We start from the raw sequence: 13,023 nt of genomic DNA on the forward strand, positions 1-13,023 counted from the left end.
TAGGCCTAACCAGAGTCTAAGCAACTGAGAGTCCGACCTATCAGTCAATACGTTTAGAACGCTGTTGGTACTAGTCCGCACTCGGTGAAGAAGTGAAGCACTGCGTTTTCTGATGATGGCATGAAAACCATTAGTGTACGCGTCGGCAAACATGCCCGAGGCACTGCAGAACCGCGGCAACCTGAGCGAACTTTTTTTTTTCGCTGGGAAAAAATGCTATTACGCATCCCCTTCCCGCCGGGGGGCGAGAGAGGGGTATGTGGGACTCCCCGGTAAACCACGTTCCCGGTATACCCACTAAAAAGACCCAGCGGCACTCCGACCTCGCCTAAGTGGAGGGGGCCTGAGAGTCCATGTCGTCCAGTCCCCCACCGCCGACTGCCTGCCTTGCGGCAAGCCCCTCAAGCTCTCCCCCAGAGGGGAGGGAGCTTTATAATGGCCGCTCCGCTGCCTCTTTTTGTGACATGACGACCTCACCGACACTTGGGCTATTTTCAAGGTCGAGTTAAATATTTAAATAATACTCATGACATTAAATTATTTCTTTTGTCAAACGGAGGTCCACCGTTACTAGGACGAGATTTTATGTCAAAATTTAGGATATATTTTACTTCGGATATCAATAACATTCAAAATCAATATTTAATGGAAACCGACACGAAGGAAGTGCAGCAACTTTTATCTAGGTGCTCCGATTTATTTACTGATGAATTAAGGAAGTTTAATAAATTTAATTTGGCGCTCAACCAAAATGTTTTTAACCGCGTTCTGTACCATTCGCTTTGAAAAAAAAGGTTGAGGAGGAGATAGATAGGCTGGTCGGTTTAGGAATATTACAACCGGTTCAATTTCCTAAATATACAACTCCTATTGTTCCAGTTCTAAAGGAAAACGGTAAAGTTAAGATAGCTGGCGATTTTTCTATTACATTAAATAAAGATTTAGAAAACGATAAATACTCAATGCCTAGGATAGAAGAGGTTTTCGCCAAATTAGGCGGAGGGGAGTGTTACAGCAAAATAGACCTCAGTAATGCTTATAACCAATTTGTCCTAGACGAATCGTCTCAAGAACTGACCGCGATAAGTACATCTAAAGGCTATTTCAAATATACTCGACTTGTTTATGGGTTAGCAAACGCTCCCGCCATTTTTCAAAGAGCGATGGAAGCGCTATTAATTGGTATAGAAGGTGTTAGCATTTGGTTGGATGACGTTTGCGTAACTGCGCCAACTAAACAATTACACTTCAGCAGGCTAAAGGAACTGAATAGATTAAAAGAGGCCGGTTTAAAATTACATAGGGAGAAGTGTAATTTTTTTCAAAATAATGTCACCTATTTAGGTTATATAATAGATAAAAACGGATTGCGTACGTGCCCTAAAAAACCAGAAGCTATAAAAAACGCACCGCGGCCTACAAATTTTAATGTCACAGAGGTTAAGCGATTTATAGGATTAATTAACTATTACAGGAATTTTGTTCCTAATGCTTCGTCTAAGTTGCATCCGCTGCATGAGTTATTGCGTAAAGGCGCGCAGTGGGAGTGGGACGAGCGACACGAACGTTCATTGAATAGTGTAAAGCTTGAGCTATCATCGGAAAGAGTGCTGGCTCTCTTTAACCCCACAGCACAATTGGTGTTGACGGTGGATGCAGGCCCGGCCGGACTAGGCGCAGTGCTGGCACAGCGCGACAGAGAGAAGGCGACTCTCGAGTGGCCGCTTGCGTTCGCTTCAAGATCTTTATCAGTAAGTGAACGAAATTACAGTCAGATTCAAAAGGAAGCTATAATTTTTGGTGTTCAATATTTTCACCAATATTTGTATGGACGTCAGGCACCGTTCATTCTTAAGACTGACCATAGGCCTTTACTTTCGATATTCGGAAACAAAACAGGCATTTCAGTAATGGCCGCATCGAGATTACAGCGTTATGCAATAATATTATCTGCATATAACTATAATGTACAGTACATTAAAAGTAAAAATAATGTCGCAGCGGGCCTTTACCTGAGTCTGGCTGTAGAACGGCAGAACAAAATGATTTATCGTTTCTCAATTTCTTAGATAGTAACGTCGCACCGCTAACTTTTAACGATATTAAAACCGTAACAATTTTACAAACGGTGATTAAGTATGTTCAGAATGGCTGGCCGTTCTTCCTTATTTTAATTGTAAAACGGACTTAGAGGTAGAAAATGGTTGTATTTTTCGAAGTCACAGAGTAGTGATACCTGCAATTTACCGGAACAGGTTATTAAAGGATCTTCACACGGGTCATTTCGGTGTAGTCAAGACCAAGAGTGCAGCTCGTAGTAGATTTTGGTGGCCATTGATTGATAAGGACATAGAGCAATGGGTGGGCGCGTGCCACACGTGTGCCGGGACGAGCGCAGCACCGCCGCGCGCGCCGCCCGCGCCCTGGCCGCGCGAACTACATGACTATTAACCAAAATGTATGTTTAATAGTTGTGGATTCATTTAGTGAATGGTTGGAGTGGTTACATATGGGTTGCGGTACTTCAAGTCGGCTCCTTATAAATAAATTAAAAGAATTATTTTCTAGGTTCGGTATACCTACTGTCATAGTCTCAGATAATGATGTAAAAATTAAGTCTAAAGAATTCAAACATTTTTGTGAAATGAATGGTATCCGCTATGTAACCCTATTTGTCCCCTATTTATCACCCTTGCAGTAATGGACAGGCCGAAAACTCTGTTAAAACTTGCAAGGAAATGATCAAATTTATTGCTAGCAATAACACTCAGCCAAATATGGTGAATGAGAAATTGTTAGGGTTTCTGTTTGATTATCGCCTCACTGTGTAACAGGGGAAACCCCGTCAAAGCTTATGTTTGGCCGAAATATCATGTCTAGAATGGATTTGTTATTAAAAGATAGCCATAAAAGTGGAGTTAATAAAGATATTTTTAAAAAACAAACAACTTTAAATACGGGTGATAGGGTATGGTTGAAATGGTACATAGCTAGAAAAGACAAATGGGTTTTAGGTAAAATAATTAAATTATTGGGTAATCGCATGTTTCTGATATCTGTCGAAGATTTTAATGTAGATTGTAAAAGGCATATTGACCAGATTAGAAAATATACAGGTGCAACCGTAACTAGAAGCGAGACGCGCGCTGATGTCGTGAGCCCCGAGCTGTCCGCGGCGGCGCGGCCGCGGCCGCGCTCGCCGGCCGAGGAGCCGCAGCCGCCAATATTGTCACGGAGGTCACGGGGAGGAGGATGAGCGGACTGAGACTCCGCGAGTAGCCGATGCTACTGATCAAAATAATGACACTAGTACCTCAAAATGACAGCCTATGAGGCCGGTTCGTAGTTGTAGGCGTAAGATTAATTATAAGGTTTAAGGTGTAATTTTTATATAGATTTATGTTTTTAATGTTTAAATATTCTTACTTTGTTAATGATGTGTATGTGTGTGTCCGTACCTATGTGTGCGTGCTAGCACCGCCATGTTGTGACCTTGGTCAGTAATAAATTAGTATCCATGGACAAGGGTGGTTTTATTTGGTAGCTGACAGCTCAGAAGATCAATTTTGTCAGCACCAACGGAAATTATATTACCTTACCTATGACGTGGCGTGGCATGGCGTGGGATAACTACTGCACTACCGGGACATCTAACCAGCCTAAATATGACAGTCGCACACTCATCACTATTTTTATGGAAAATCCAAAGTCAGAGTGACTTTGGATTTTCCCTATCTCCGATACATTATCTCAATCTGCATCTTTAAAATTTAGGGTTTCTTAATAATTATAAAAAACAAATTAAAAATAATAATAGATTATAGACATAGTAGATTGAGATTCTAGGATAAAAACGCGCTATCAATAAATAGGCTTACATGACAATAACACCTACAGGTAGTAATAGATTGATGGCCTCGTTTTCATTAGAAAGAACATTGAGAGATATTTAATAAAAAAAAATACCTACCCCCTCTCAAAAACTTTCCCTCCCCGCTAAGTTTACGTTACAATGGCAGATGAATGAATGAAAATTTGCCTAAAATGACACTTTGTATACCTTTAAGCATTTTTTCCAACAAAATAATTAGAAATTAAGCACCAGACGGTACACTCAAGATCAATACAACGAGTTTATTTATTTATTTAATATTGGATCTCCAACAAAGAATACACAAAAACACATTTGCAAACAAAAAATACATACTGTTCATTTGAGTTGTGCTCCCTCAATTACAGGAGTTCCCAACTATCGTGTTAGCAAAATGCTTACGAGAATAGAAATAATTTCTAATTTAATCCAATCAGTCATCGGCTATTGTAAATAGCAGAATTGGAGGCCAGATGGCCACACATAGCAGTTGGAATAGAGAAGATCAATTTTGTCAGCACCAACGGAAATTATATTGCCTTAAGACGTGTCGTGGCATGGCGTGGGATAACCATTGCACTACCGGGACATCAAACCGCCTAAATATGAAAGTCGCACACTCATCACTATTTTTATGGAAAGTCCAAAGTCACTCTATCTCCCTATCTCCGATACATTATCTCAATCTGCATCATTTAGGGTTTCTTAATAATTATAAACAACAAATTAAAAACAGCTTTATTACAATCATTAAATTTAAAAAAATCTTATTTCAGTATTAGATGATATTGCTAACTTTAGACACTTACATATATTAAATAAAAAACAGTTTAATAGTTATAAATTAAAAAATAACACATCTCTATTGTTTTTAAAGTACCGTGTTTAAACAATTTGCCCTTAAAAATACTAATTACCAATTTTAATGTTTAACATTCTCATAACTATTACGAATGTGTCACAAAATATAAGACGTTACAATATTTGTGTAAATTGCGCGTTTGATCAATAAAAGGAAGGAAACATGTAACGAAACAGAAGGCTCAACACATCCCACTTCCTCCCTCTGAGGACGTGACAAAACCAAAAAAGTCTGGTCGAGTTGATCTCTGGATACACTAAGAAAGAAAGCGTATATCCAGCATTGGGCATATTCCTGATGATACTTTTCATAGGTAACATAAATTAAGTAAGAACAGTTTTTCCCACACAAAAGAACATCATTAAATCATGCTATCGACGGAACCCGTCGCGCGTGCGCATCTGTCGCTCTTGCCAATTACACCAGTATATAAATTGTGTGCAATCGCAGTACCGCTCCACTGGAACAGTTGACAATCATGTTGCAGAAAATCACCCTCGCGTGTCTCCTCGTAGCTTCGGTCTACGGAGCCGGTAAGTTAATTAAAATAAGCTTTTTCGACAATTATACGTGTTAAAATCGGTCAAATTTAATAATTATTATTCAAAATAAAAAGAGTTTACAGTTTTTTTTGATGAAAGCGCACATAATGAAAGCTTTAACAATCTTTAAAGGAACTCAAATTTTGGTGTATATGTAGACGATATGATGATAAATTGTAATTTTAACGAACTGTGTCTTTGTTTCAGGACTATGGAACCCCGACTTAAGAAGTAAGAAAGAAATCGTGTGAAAATACTGCGGTGCGGACAAAAACGACCCTTTGTCAAACATTCAACTTACAAAGCAATCTCTACACAATCCAAATCTTATATTTAGAGTCAGTTTTAGGCTGTGAACTACCTAATACTAATTAATACTTCCTTGTCTTACAGCGACATTCGGGCTGAACCCCTTGGGCATTGGTTCTAGTCAATTCATTCCCAAGGCAAAGAGCATTGATGAAGCCATCAGCATGAACTGGGTGAAGAGAGACCGCCCCGCAGGACCTGCAGGACTCGAGTCTCTAGAGCTGTGGTGTCCTGCTGACGATTGCAGCTTCTGTTCCCTGTTCGATGACACCGGTTACATCGCTGGTGTCCAGATCGGTGTAAGTTTACCCTTTCATTAAACCTTGATTACAAATATTGGAATCAGGAAAAACGAATTATCAAACTTGGTCTAAGTTCGTAAGGTAAGACGCCTTTAATACTTGCTGTGGTGTGAAATTTAGTGATTGGTTTTATTATTATAGCAACAAACCGCTCACCGCTCTATTGCTTGTTACAGGTCTCCAAGAGTAGGATGAGTGACTGGGTCTTCGACCCGGCTGTAACAGGGTTCACTTCTTGGACCACAACCATTAACGGACAAACTGCAGAATTCTACACCATCCAGCTTTACTTCATCTCTGCTGGTGGGTTACGGATCATAGCTTGTTCCTAATACACAAACTATCTTTCTAATTTGTGCTAATATCTTTCCAACTGGCACCAAATCCAATCCAAGACGCAGAGCGTTAAATTTGATATTCTGACCTTTTAAGCGTGCATTTTATCCCACAGAAATTCTCGCGACAAAGAAGGAGGACCGTTTGGCCAGCCGCAATAAGGATCTGTTGATCCAGCACGGCTACGTATGGATGACCGCCTTCAATGGCGAGCTTTACGCTCTCTCCACCGACACCTCTCTCTTGGGCACTTCCCAGAGTGAATTCACCACACAAGCCTGTGTACTTTGGATGGGTAAGTCTATCATACCGGTCTTCTATCCCGAGTTTCCCAAGATCTTCCCCAATCTCGGCCTTTTCTCCGAAGCAGCTACGTTGGGGTCAAGTTTCAGTCAACAGGATTCTTAACAATATTTTACAAAGCTATAACTTATATTCTTACAAACTAGTCTTACCATATGTACAAAAGCCAGCCTTTCGGTCACGAGCAGTGTCAATAAGACGCTTTACTAGATCTTTTAAAAGCATTTTGCCTCTCATTCCCCACAGACTACATATTATGTTTAAATATTGGATACATTATGTATTAAAATATTAACTTTTACATTTATGCTTAAACAACTGTCTGTAATGTTTGAACATCTGCCTGAAAAAGTTCACCTAAAGTAGATATTATCAGAAGTAGTTTTCCTTATCATCCACAGGTCAACATTACTACCACAAGATGTCGAAGACCACGCCGTGCGCCGGAGACACCCTTTTCCCGTGGTTCGCTCTCATGGACTCCGACCAGCTGATCGGTTTGGGTTTCATGACCTTCGGAAAATACACCGTAGACAGCAACGTCCAGGACTTGTTTGAACATCCCGACGAATCTGCTGTCAAGGTACAATACGATTACAATTAAAAAATCACCAACATGTAGGGAGCAAGCAAGTTAATCTATGTTCGTTTAAACTTTCTCTTCATGTGAATAGGCCTTTGCAAAGTCGTGGAAAAATTTCAAGCTGGTACTGTTGATATATTTGTAGACAAAAATATCCTCGGGATCATCATGCACACTAGAAAACATTTAACAACGTATTAGGGATCATAGGTATAATAAAGGTGAGCCCGACTTCAAGGATTGTCTTTAACCGTTACCACTTGCTTATTGTTTCAGATGATTGTCAGCGACGGCCCTCAGTGCCTGTATGACCTGACCAGAACCCGCGGAGTCCTGACCATGCACGTCTACTTCATCGACACCCCCCAACTAGTCGGATGCCCAATCTTTGGTTAAATCATTTTCCGAATCGCTCATAACTTGAATAACGTGTTATCTTGTTTTAACTAATGAATTATCTAATTAAATGTTGTATATAAATTTTGTTTATCTCTAACCCTGTCATCTTTTCAACGATTTCGAATTTTGTTGTTTGTTCTTCAGTATAGTTTTTTGATTACGTTAATTACAAAAATAGATGAAGGACCCGATATTATATCAGGAAATCAACAAAGAGGTAAACTTTCAATAATCAGATATGGATCAGTGATAACAGACATTGGGAAATTGGATGAAACTAACTGCTGTTATCAAAATATGTTAAAAATTGTATATCACATACGATGTATCTAAAGTCGTCACCATAAATTTCAGGAATTTAGCACTACCTTCTTTAGTTGTTGAAGTCAACAATCAAAGCCAATATTAGCATGATATTGAACTTGGCTCTTATTTTACATTTATGTTTTTGATGAGATAACAATATACTCCATGGATTGGATAAACATGCTCACTTATGTGTGTGACGTGAGATACAGTCTCTGCCAAGTACCTATATTCAATATAAGTTTAGTATAATATCGTTTTAAACTTATTCATTATAAGAAACCTTAACATTTTCGTTTCATAAATACATTTGAGGAGTGGCTTGAATTTCTTTCGGGTGAAATTATTTATTTAGAAAATACCTGTTAGTACCTATATATAATAATAATAATGATGAATGATCCCTAGTAGATACCCCATCACATATTAGATTAAAATTCTCAACAAGGCCTCTACATGTTGGACCTGTGTCCCCGTGCAAGCCTTTAAGAAGGACCGGGTCTCTTCACATGAAGTGATCCCGTGACTATAAAGAGATACAAATAATAATAATACTCTCTCTCCATGGGAATTACGCATGACCAGAGGGTACATTAGTATGCTTTTTCAAACCTTGAGATATAAATAAAAATGTATCTGAAGGTTATGTAGGAGCATACATCTTCAGGGCAGCTTGTGGCGAGCTGTTTGTGAGTAGCGACACAACGGAACCTGAATACCCCAGGGGGTCACTCTTTATGGGGACTCCCAGCTCTTTCTTGCCTTAACTGGCTGGCTAGAGAGGGGTCGCTAGAGCTATATGCTCGGGGGTGGAAGTGTCTAATGGCGTAATAACGAGGAAACCCGCTCCGGGTCTGTGACCCGCGATGGTGAAATCGGTGTCGCACCTCTCTACACCCCTAGCCGCTCGCACTGCTGTTGCCCGCCTGCTGTCAATCGTGACGGTATTATAGGGGGCCCATCTAGTCAGCGGCGAGTCACCGCCTGCCTAATTGTTTGCATTACCATGTGTAAAAAGGCAGGTGCCATAGTTCTCCGAATAATTTTAAGGAACTGGTCCACTTAACATGTCTCATTTATATAATAGCCTATTTATTTATACATACATATTGCAATAGTTTTGCATCTACTTTGGATTTTTCATCTCTGTTCTCCCATAGAGCGGAGGTGAATTATCCCTAGTAGATGCCCCATCACATTTCATATTAAAGTTCTCAAGAAGGTTTCTGTGCGTTGGACCTGTGTCCCCGTTCACGCCTTTAAAAAGGACCGGGTCTCTACTCATTAAGTTAGCCCGTGAATGAAAAGAGATACAATAATAATAATTCAAAAATTATAGAGGAAGATTATTCTTGTCTAACTTGGATACAAGTTAGCACACTGGAGAAAAACTAAAACTATTTTATACATATTTTAATTTAACTTCAAAATAGCTTATATTATAACAAAGAACGCGCGATATTAATTTCTTCGAGGATACATTATAATAGTCCAGAGCATCGGTGAACCGGACAGTTCAAAATAACGGGCCAAACTAAAATGAAACAAAGAACACTCAGTAAGAAACAATTTGGTAGGTATAGATTGATTTCATTATAGGCAGAATTCAGGACGCCAGGAACGTAAAGCGTAAAATGACCTTTTTTTACCCGGGGAAATCCTCATGGACGTTCTCCGCCCTGGGGAAGGCGGAGAAGTGTGCCGGACTCCTACCGGCTAAAACCACCGAAATGATTCACGCTTCCCTTGTACCTGAAACCGCGGGAACGCGATGCAAGCTACCGCGATAGTTCAAAAGGACCTTTTAACTAAAACACAGGTAAATGTAATTTTAGTTAAGCTACTTTGTTGGTGTTAAGCTATTGTCTCACAACTAAAGGAGAGTGGAGAAAACTTGACCTTCAAAAATTGGCAAAACAAGAATTGAAAGCAAACAAGTCATTATATTGCTAATCGCAGTTTACACAAGTGCGAAAGCTAAGTACAGCCAGTAACAGAAGTCGGGTATCACAACCCAATATGTAAATTGGAGGCACCTTAAGTGGTATAACAGAATTTGTATTTAGAATTCTTTAACTATACAAGTTGTCAAGTCTATTTTGTTTCTTAAAAGGACAACAATTCTTAAATTCCAAATTCGATATTTTTTGTAGTTTGAAAAAGAACACAAGAAAAGCTGTTAGAATTTAATTATGTTGTCCTTGGAGGATAGACATATACCACCGCGGACTTTTTTGTAGATCTATTAAAGAGGTACAAACCCGCCATACATTGTTTTGTTGTAACTCAAAAGGTTTTGGCAGCGTTCTCGAGGAAAGCTCTCGAATGGCTTAATTTTTTCCGACATGTTTAACTAATATCGTCAGTTTACACAAAACCTAAACTTATTATACACTAAAACCTTCCTCAAGAATTTCTCTATCTATTGTTGAAAACCGCATAAAAATCCGTTCAGTACTTTTCTAGTTTATCGCGAACAGACAGACAGACAGACGCGGCGGGGGACTTTGTTTTATAATATGTAAGGATAAGGATAAAAACGGATTGCGTACGTGCCCTAAAAAAACAGAAGCTATAAAAAACGCACCGCGGCCTACAAATTTTAATGTCACAGAGGTTAAGCGATTTATAGGATTAATTAACTATTACAGGAATTTTGTTCCTAATGCTTCGTCTAAGTTGCATCCGCTGCATGAGTTATTGCGTAAAGGCGCGCAGTGGGAGTGGGACGAGCGACACGAACGTGCATTTAATAGTGTAAAGCTTGAGCTATCATCGGAAAGAGTGCTGGCTCACTTTAACCCCACAGCACAATTGGTGTTGACGGTGGATGCAGGCCCGGCCGGACTAGGCGCAGTGCTGGCACAGCGCGACAGAGAGAAGGCGACTCTCGAGTGGCCGCTTGCGTTCGCTTCAAGATTTTTATCAGTAAGTGAACGAAATTACAGTCAGATTCAAAAGGAAGCGACAGCTATAATTTTTGGTGTTCAATATTTTCACCAATATTTGTATGGACGTCAGGCACCGTTCATTCTTAAGACTGACCATAGGCCTTTACTTTCGATATTCGGAAACAAAACAGGCATTTCAGTAATGGCCGCATCGAGATTACAGCGTTATGCAATAATATTATCTGCATATAACTATAATGTACAGTATATTAAAAGTGAAAATAATGTCGCAGCGGGCCTTTACCTGAGTCTGGCTGTAGAACGGCAGAACAAAATGATTTATCGTTTCTCAATTTCTTAGATAGTAACGTCGCACCGCTAACTTTTAACGATATTAAAACCGCAACAAGTAACGATAAAATTTTACAAACGGTGATTAAGTATGTTCAGAATGGCTGGCCGCGTAAAATTTCATGTAAACTCGTTCTGCCTTATTTTAATTGTAAAACGGACTTAGAGGTAGAAAATGGTTGTATTTTTCGAAGTCACAGAGTAGTGATACCTGCAATTTACCGGAACAGGTTATTAAAGGATCTTCACACGGGTCATTTCGGTGTAGTCAAGACCAAGAGTGCAGCTCGTAGTAGATTTTGGTGGCCATTGATTGATAAGGACATAGAGCAATGGGTGGGCGCGTGCCACACGTGTGCCGGGACACGCGCAGCACCGCCGCGCGCGCCGCCCGCGCCCTGGCCGCGCGAACTGGCTCCTTCGCAACGCTTGCATATCGACTACATGACTATTAACCAAAATGTATGTTTAATAGTTGTGGATTCATTTAGTGAATGGTTGGAGTGGTTACATATGGGTTGCGGTACTTCAAGTCGGCTCCTTATAAATAAATTAAAAGAATTATTTTCTAGGTTCGGTATACCTACTGTCATAGTCTCAGATAATGATGTAAAAATTAAGTCTAAAGAATTCAAACATTTTTGTGAAATGAATGGTATCCGCTATGTAACCCTATTTGTCCCCTATTTATCACCCTTGCAGTAATGGACAGGCCGAAAACTCTGTTAAAACTTGCAAGGAAATGATCAAATTTATTGCTAGCAATAACACTCAGCCAAATATGGTGAAAGAAATTGTTAGGGTTTCTGTTTGATTATCGCCTCACTGTGTAACAGGGGAAACCCCGTCAAAGCTTATGTTTGGCCGAAATATTATGTCTAGAATGGATTTGTTATTAAAAGATAGCCATAAAAGTGGAGTTAATAACGATATTTTTAAAAAACAAACAACTTTAAATACGGGTGATAGGGTATGGTTGAAATGGTACATAGCTAGAAAAGACAAATGGGTTTTAGGTAAAATAATTAAATTATTGGGTAATCGCATGTTTCTGATGTTTCTGATATCTGTCGAAGATTTTAATGTAGATTGTAAAAGGCATATTGACCAGATTAGAAAATATACAGGTGCAACCGTAACTAGAAGCGAGGAAAGCGAGACGCGCGCTGATGTCGTGAGCCCCGAGCTGTCCGCGGCGGCGCGGCCGCGGCCGCGCTCGCCGGGCGAGGAGCCGCAGCCGCCAATATTGTCACGGGGAAATGACTCGCAGCAAATTGACGGAGAGATATATGATATTGGGGAGGAGGATGAGCGGGCTGAGGCTCCGCCAGTAGCCGATGCTACTGATCAAAATAATGACACTAGTACCCCAAAATGACAGCCTATGAGGCCGGTTCGTAGTTGTAGGCGTAAGATTAATTATAAGGTTTAAGTTGTAATTTTTATATAGATTTATGTTTTTAATGTTTAAATATTCTTACTTTGTTAATGATGTGTATGTGTGTGTCCGTACCTATGTGTGCGTGCTAGCACCGCCATGTTGTGACCTTGGTCAGTAATAAATTAGTATCCATGGACAAGGGTGGTTTTATTTGGTAGCTGACAGCTCAGAAGATCAATTTTGTCAGCACCAACGGAAATTATATTACCTTATGACGTGGCGTGGCATGGCGTGGGATAACTACTGCACTACCGGGACATCTAACCAGCCTAAATATGACAGTCGCACACTCATCACCATTTTTATGGAAAATCCAAAGTCAGAGTGACTTTGGATTTTCCCTATCTCCGATACATTATCTCAATCTGCATCTTTAAAATGTAGGGTTTCTTAATAATTTTAAACAACAAATTAAAACTAATAATAGATTATAGACATAATAGATTGAGATTCTAGGATAAACACGCGCTATCAATAAAGAGGCTTACATGACAATAACACCTACAGGTAGTAATAGATTGATTGCC

At 39.8% G+C, this 13,023-nt stretch overlaps 1 protein-coding gene across 1 annotated transcript; it reads left to right on the forward strand.

The window, feature by feature from the left end:
- Positions 1 to 5,169: 5,169 nt before the first annotated feature.
- On the forward strand, positions 5,170 to 7,588 carry LOC113498454. Its single transcript, XM_026878447.1, has 7 exons — positions 5,170 to 5,266; positions 5,483 to 5,506; positions 5,669 to 5,883; positions 6,063 to 6,189; positions 6,338 to 6,517; positions 6,927 to 7,108; positions 7,385 to 7,588. The coding sequence occupies exons 1-7, from the start codon at positions 5,212 to 5,214 to the stop codon at positions 7,502 to 7,504; spliced, it is 903 nt and encodes a 300-aa protein (XP_026734248.1). The 5' UTR covers positions 5,170 to 5,211; the 3' UTR covers positions 7,505 to 7,588.
- The last annotated feature ends 5,435 nt before the right edge of the window (positions 7,589 to 13,023 follow it).

This window comes from Trichoplusia ni, chromosome 11, assembly GCF_003590095.1.
Source record: "Trichoplusia ni isolate ovarian cell line Hi5 chromosome 11, tn1, whole genome shotgun sequence".
In the NCBI taxonomy this organism is placed as follows: Eukaryota; Metazoa; Arthropoda; class Insecta; order Lepidoptera; family Noctuidae; genus Trichoplusia; species Trichoplusia ni.

What these genes read in the sequence shown, in the direction of transcription:
- LOC113498454 (XM_026878447.1), top strand. Translation starts at nt 5,212, where the DNA reads ATGTTGCAGAAAATCACCCTCGCGTGTCTCCTCGTAGCTTCGGTCTAC. An exon ending in TCGCTGGTGTCCAGATCGGT is followed by an intron (nt 5,884 to 6,062) that starts GTAAGTTTACCC and finishes TGCTTGTTACAG; the next exon opens with GTCTCCAAGAGTAGGATGAG. An exon ending in CCGACGAATCTGCTGTCAAG is followed by an intron (nt 7,109 to 7,384) that starts GTACAATACGAT and finishes TTATTGTTTCAG; the next exon opens with ATGATTGTCAGCGACGGCCC.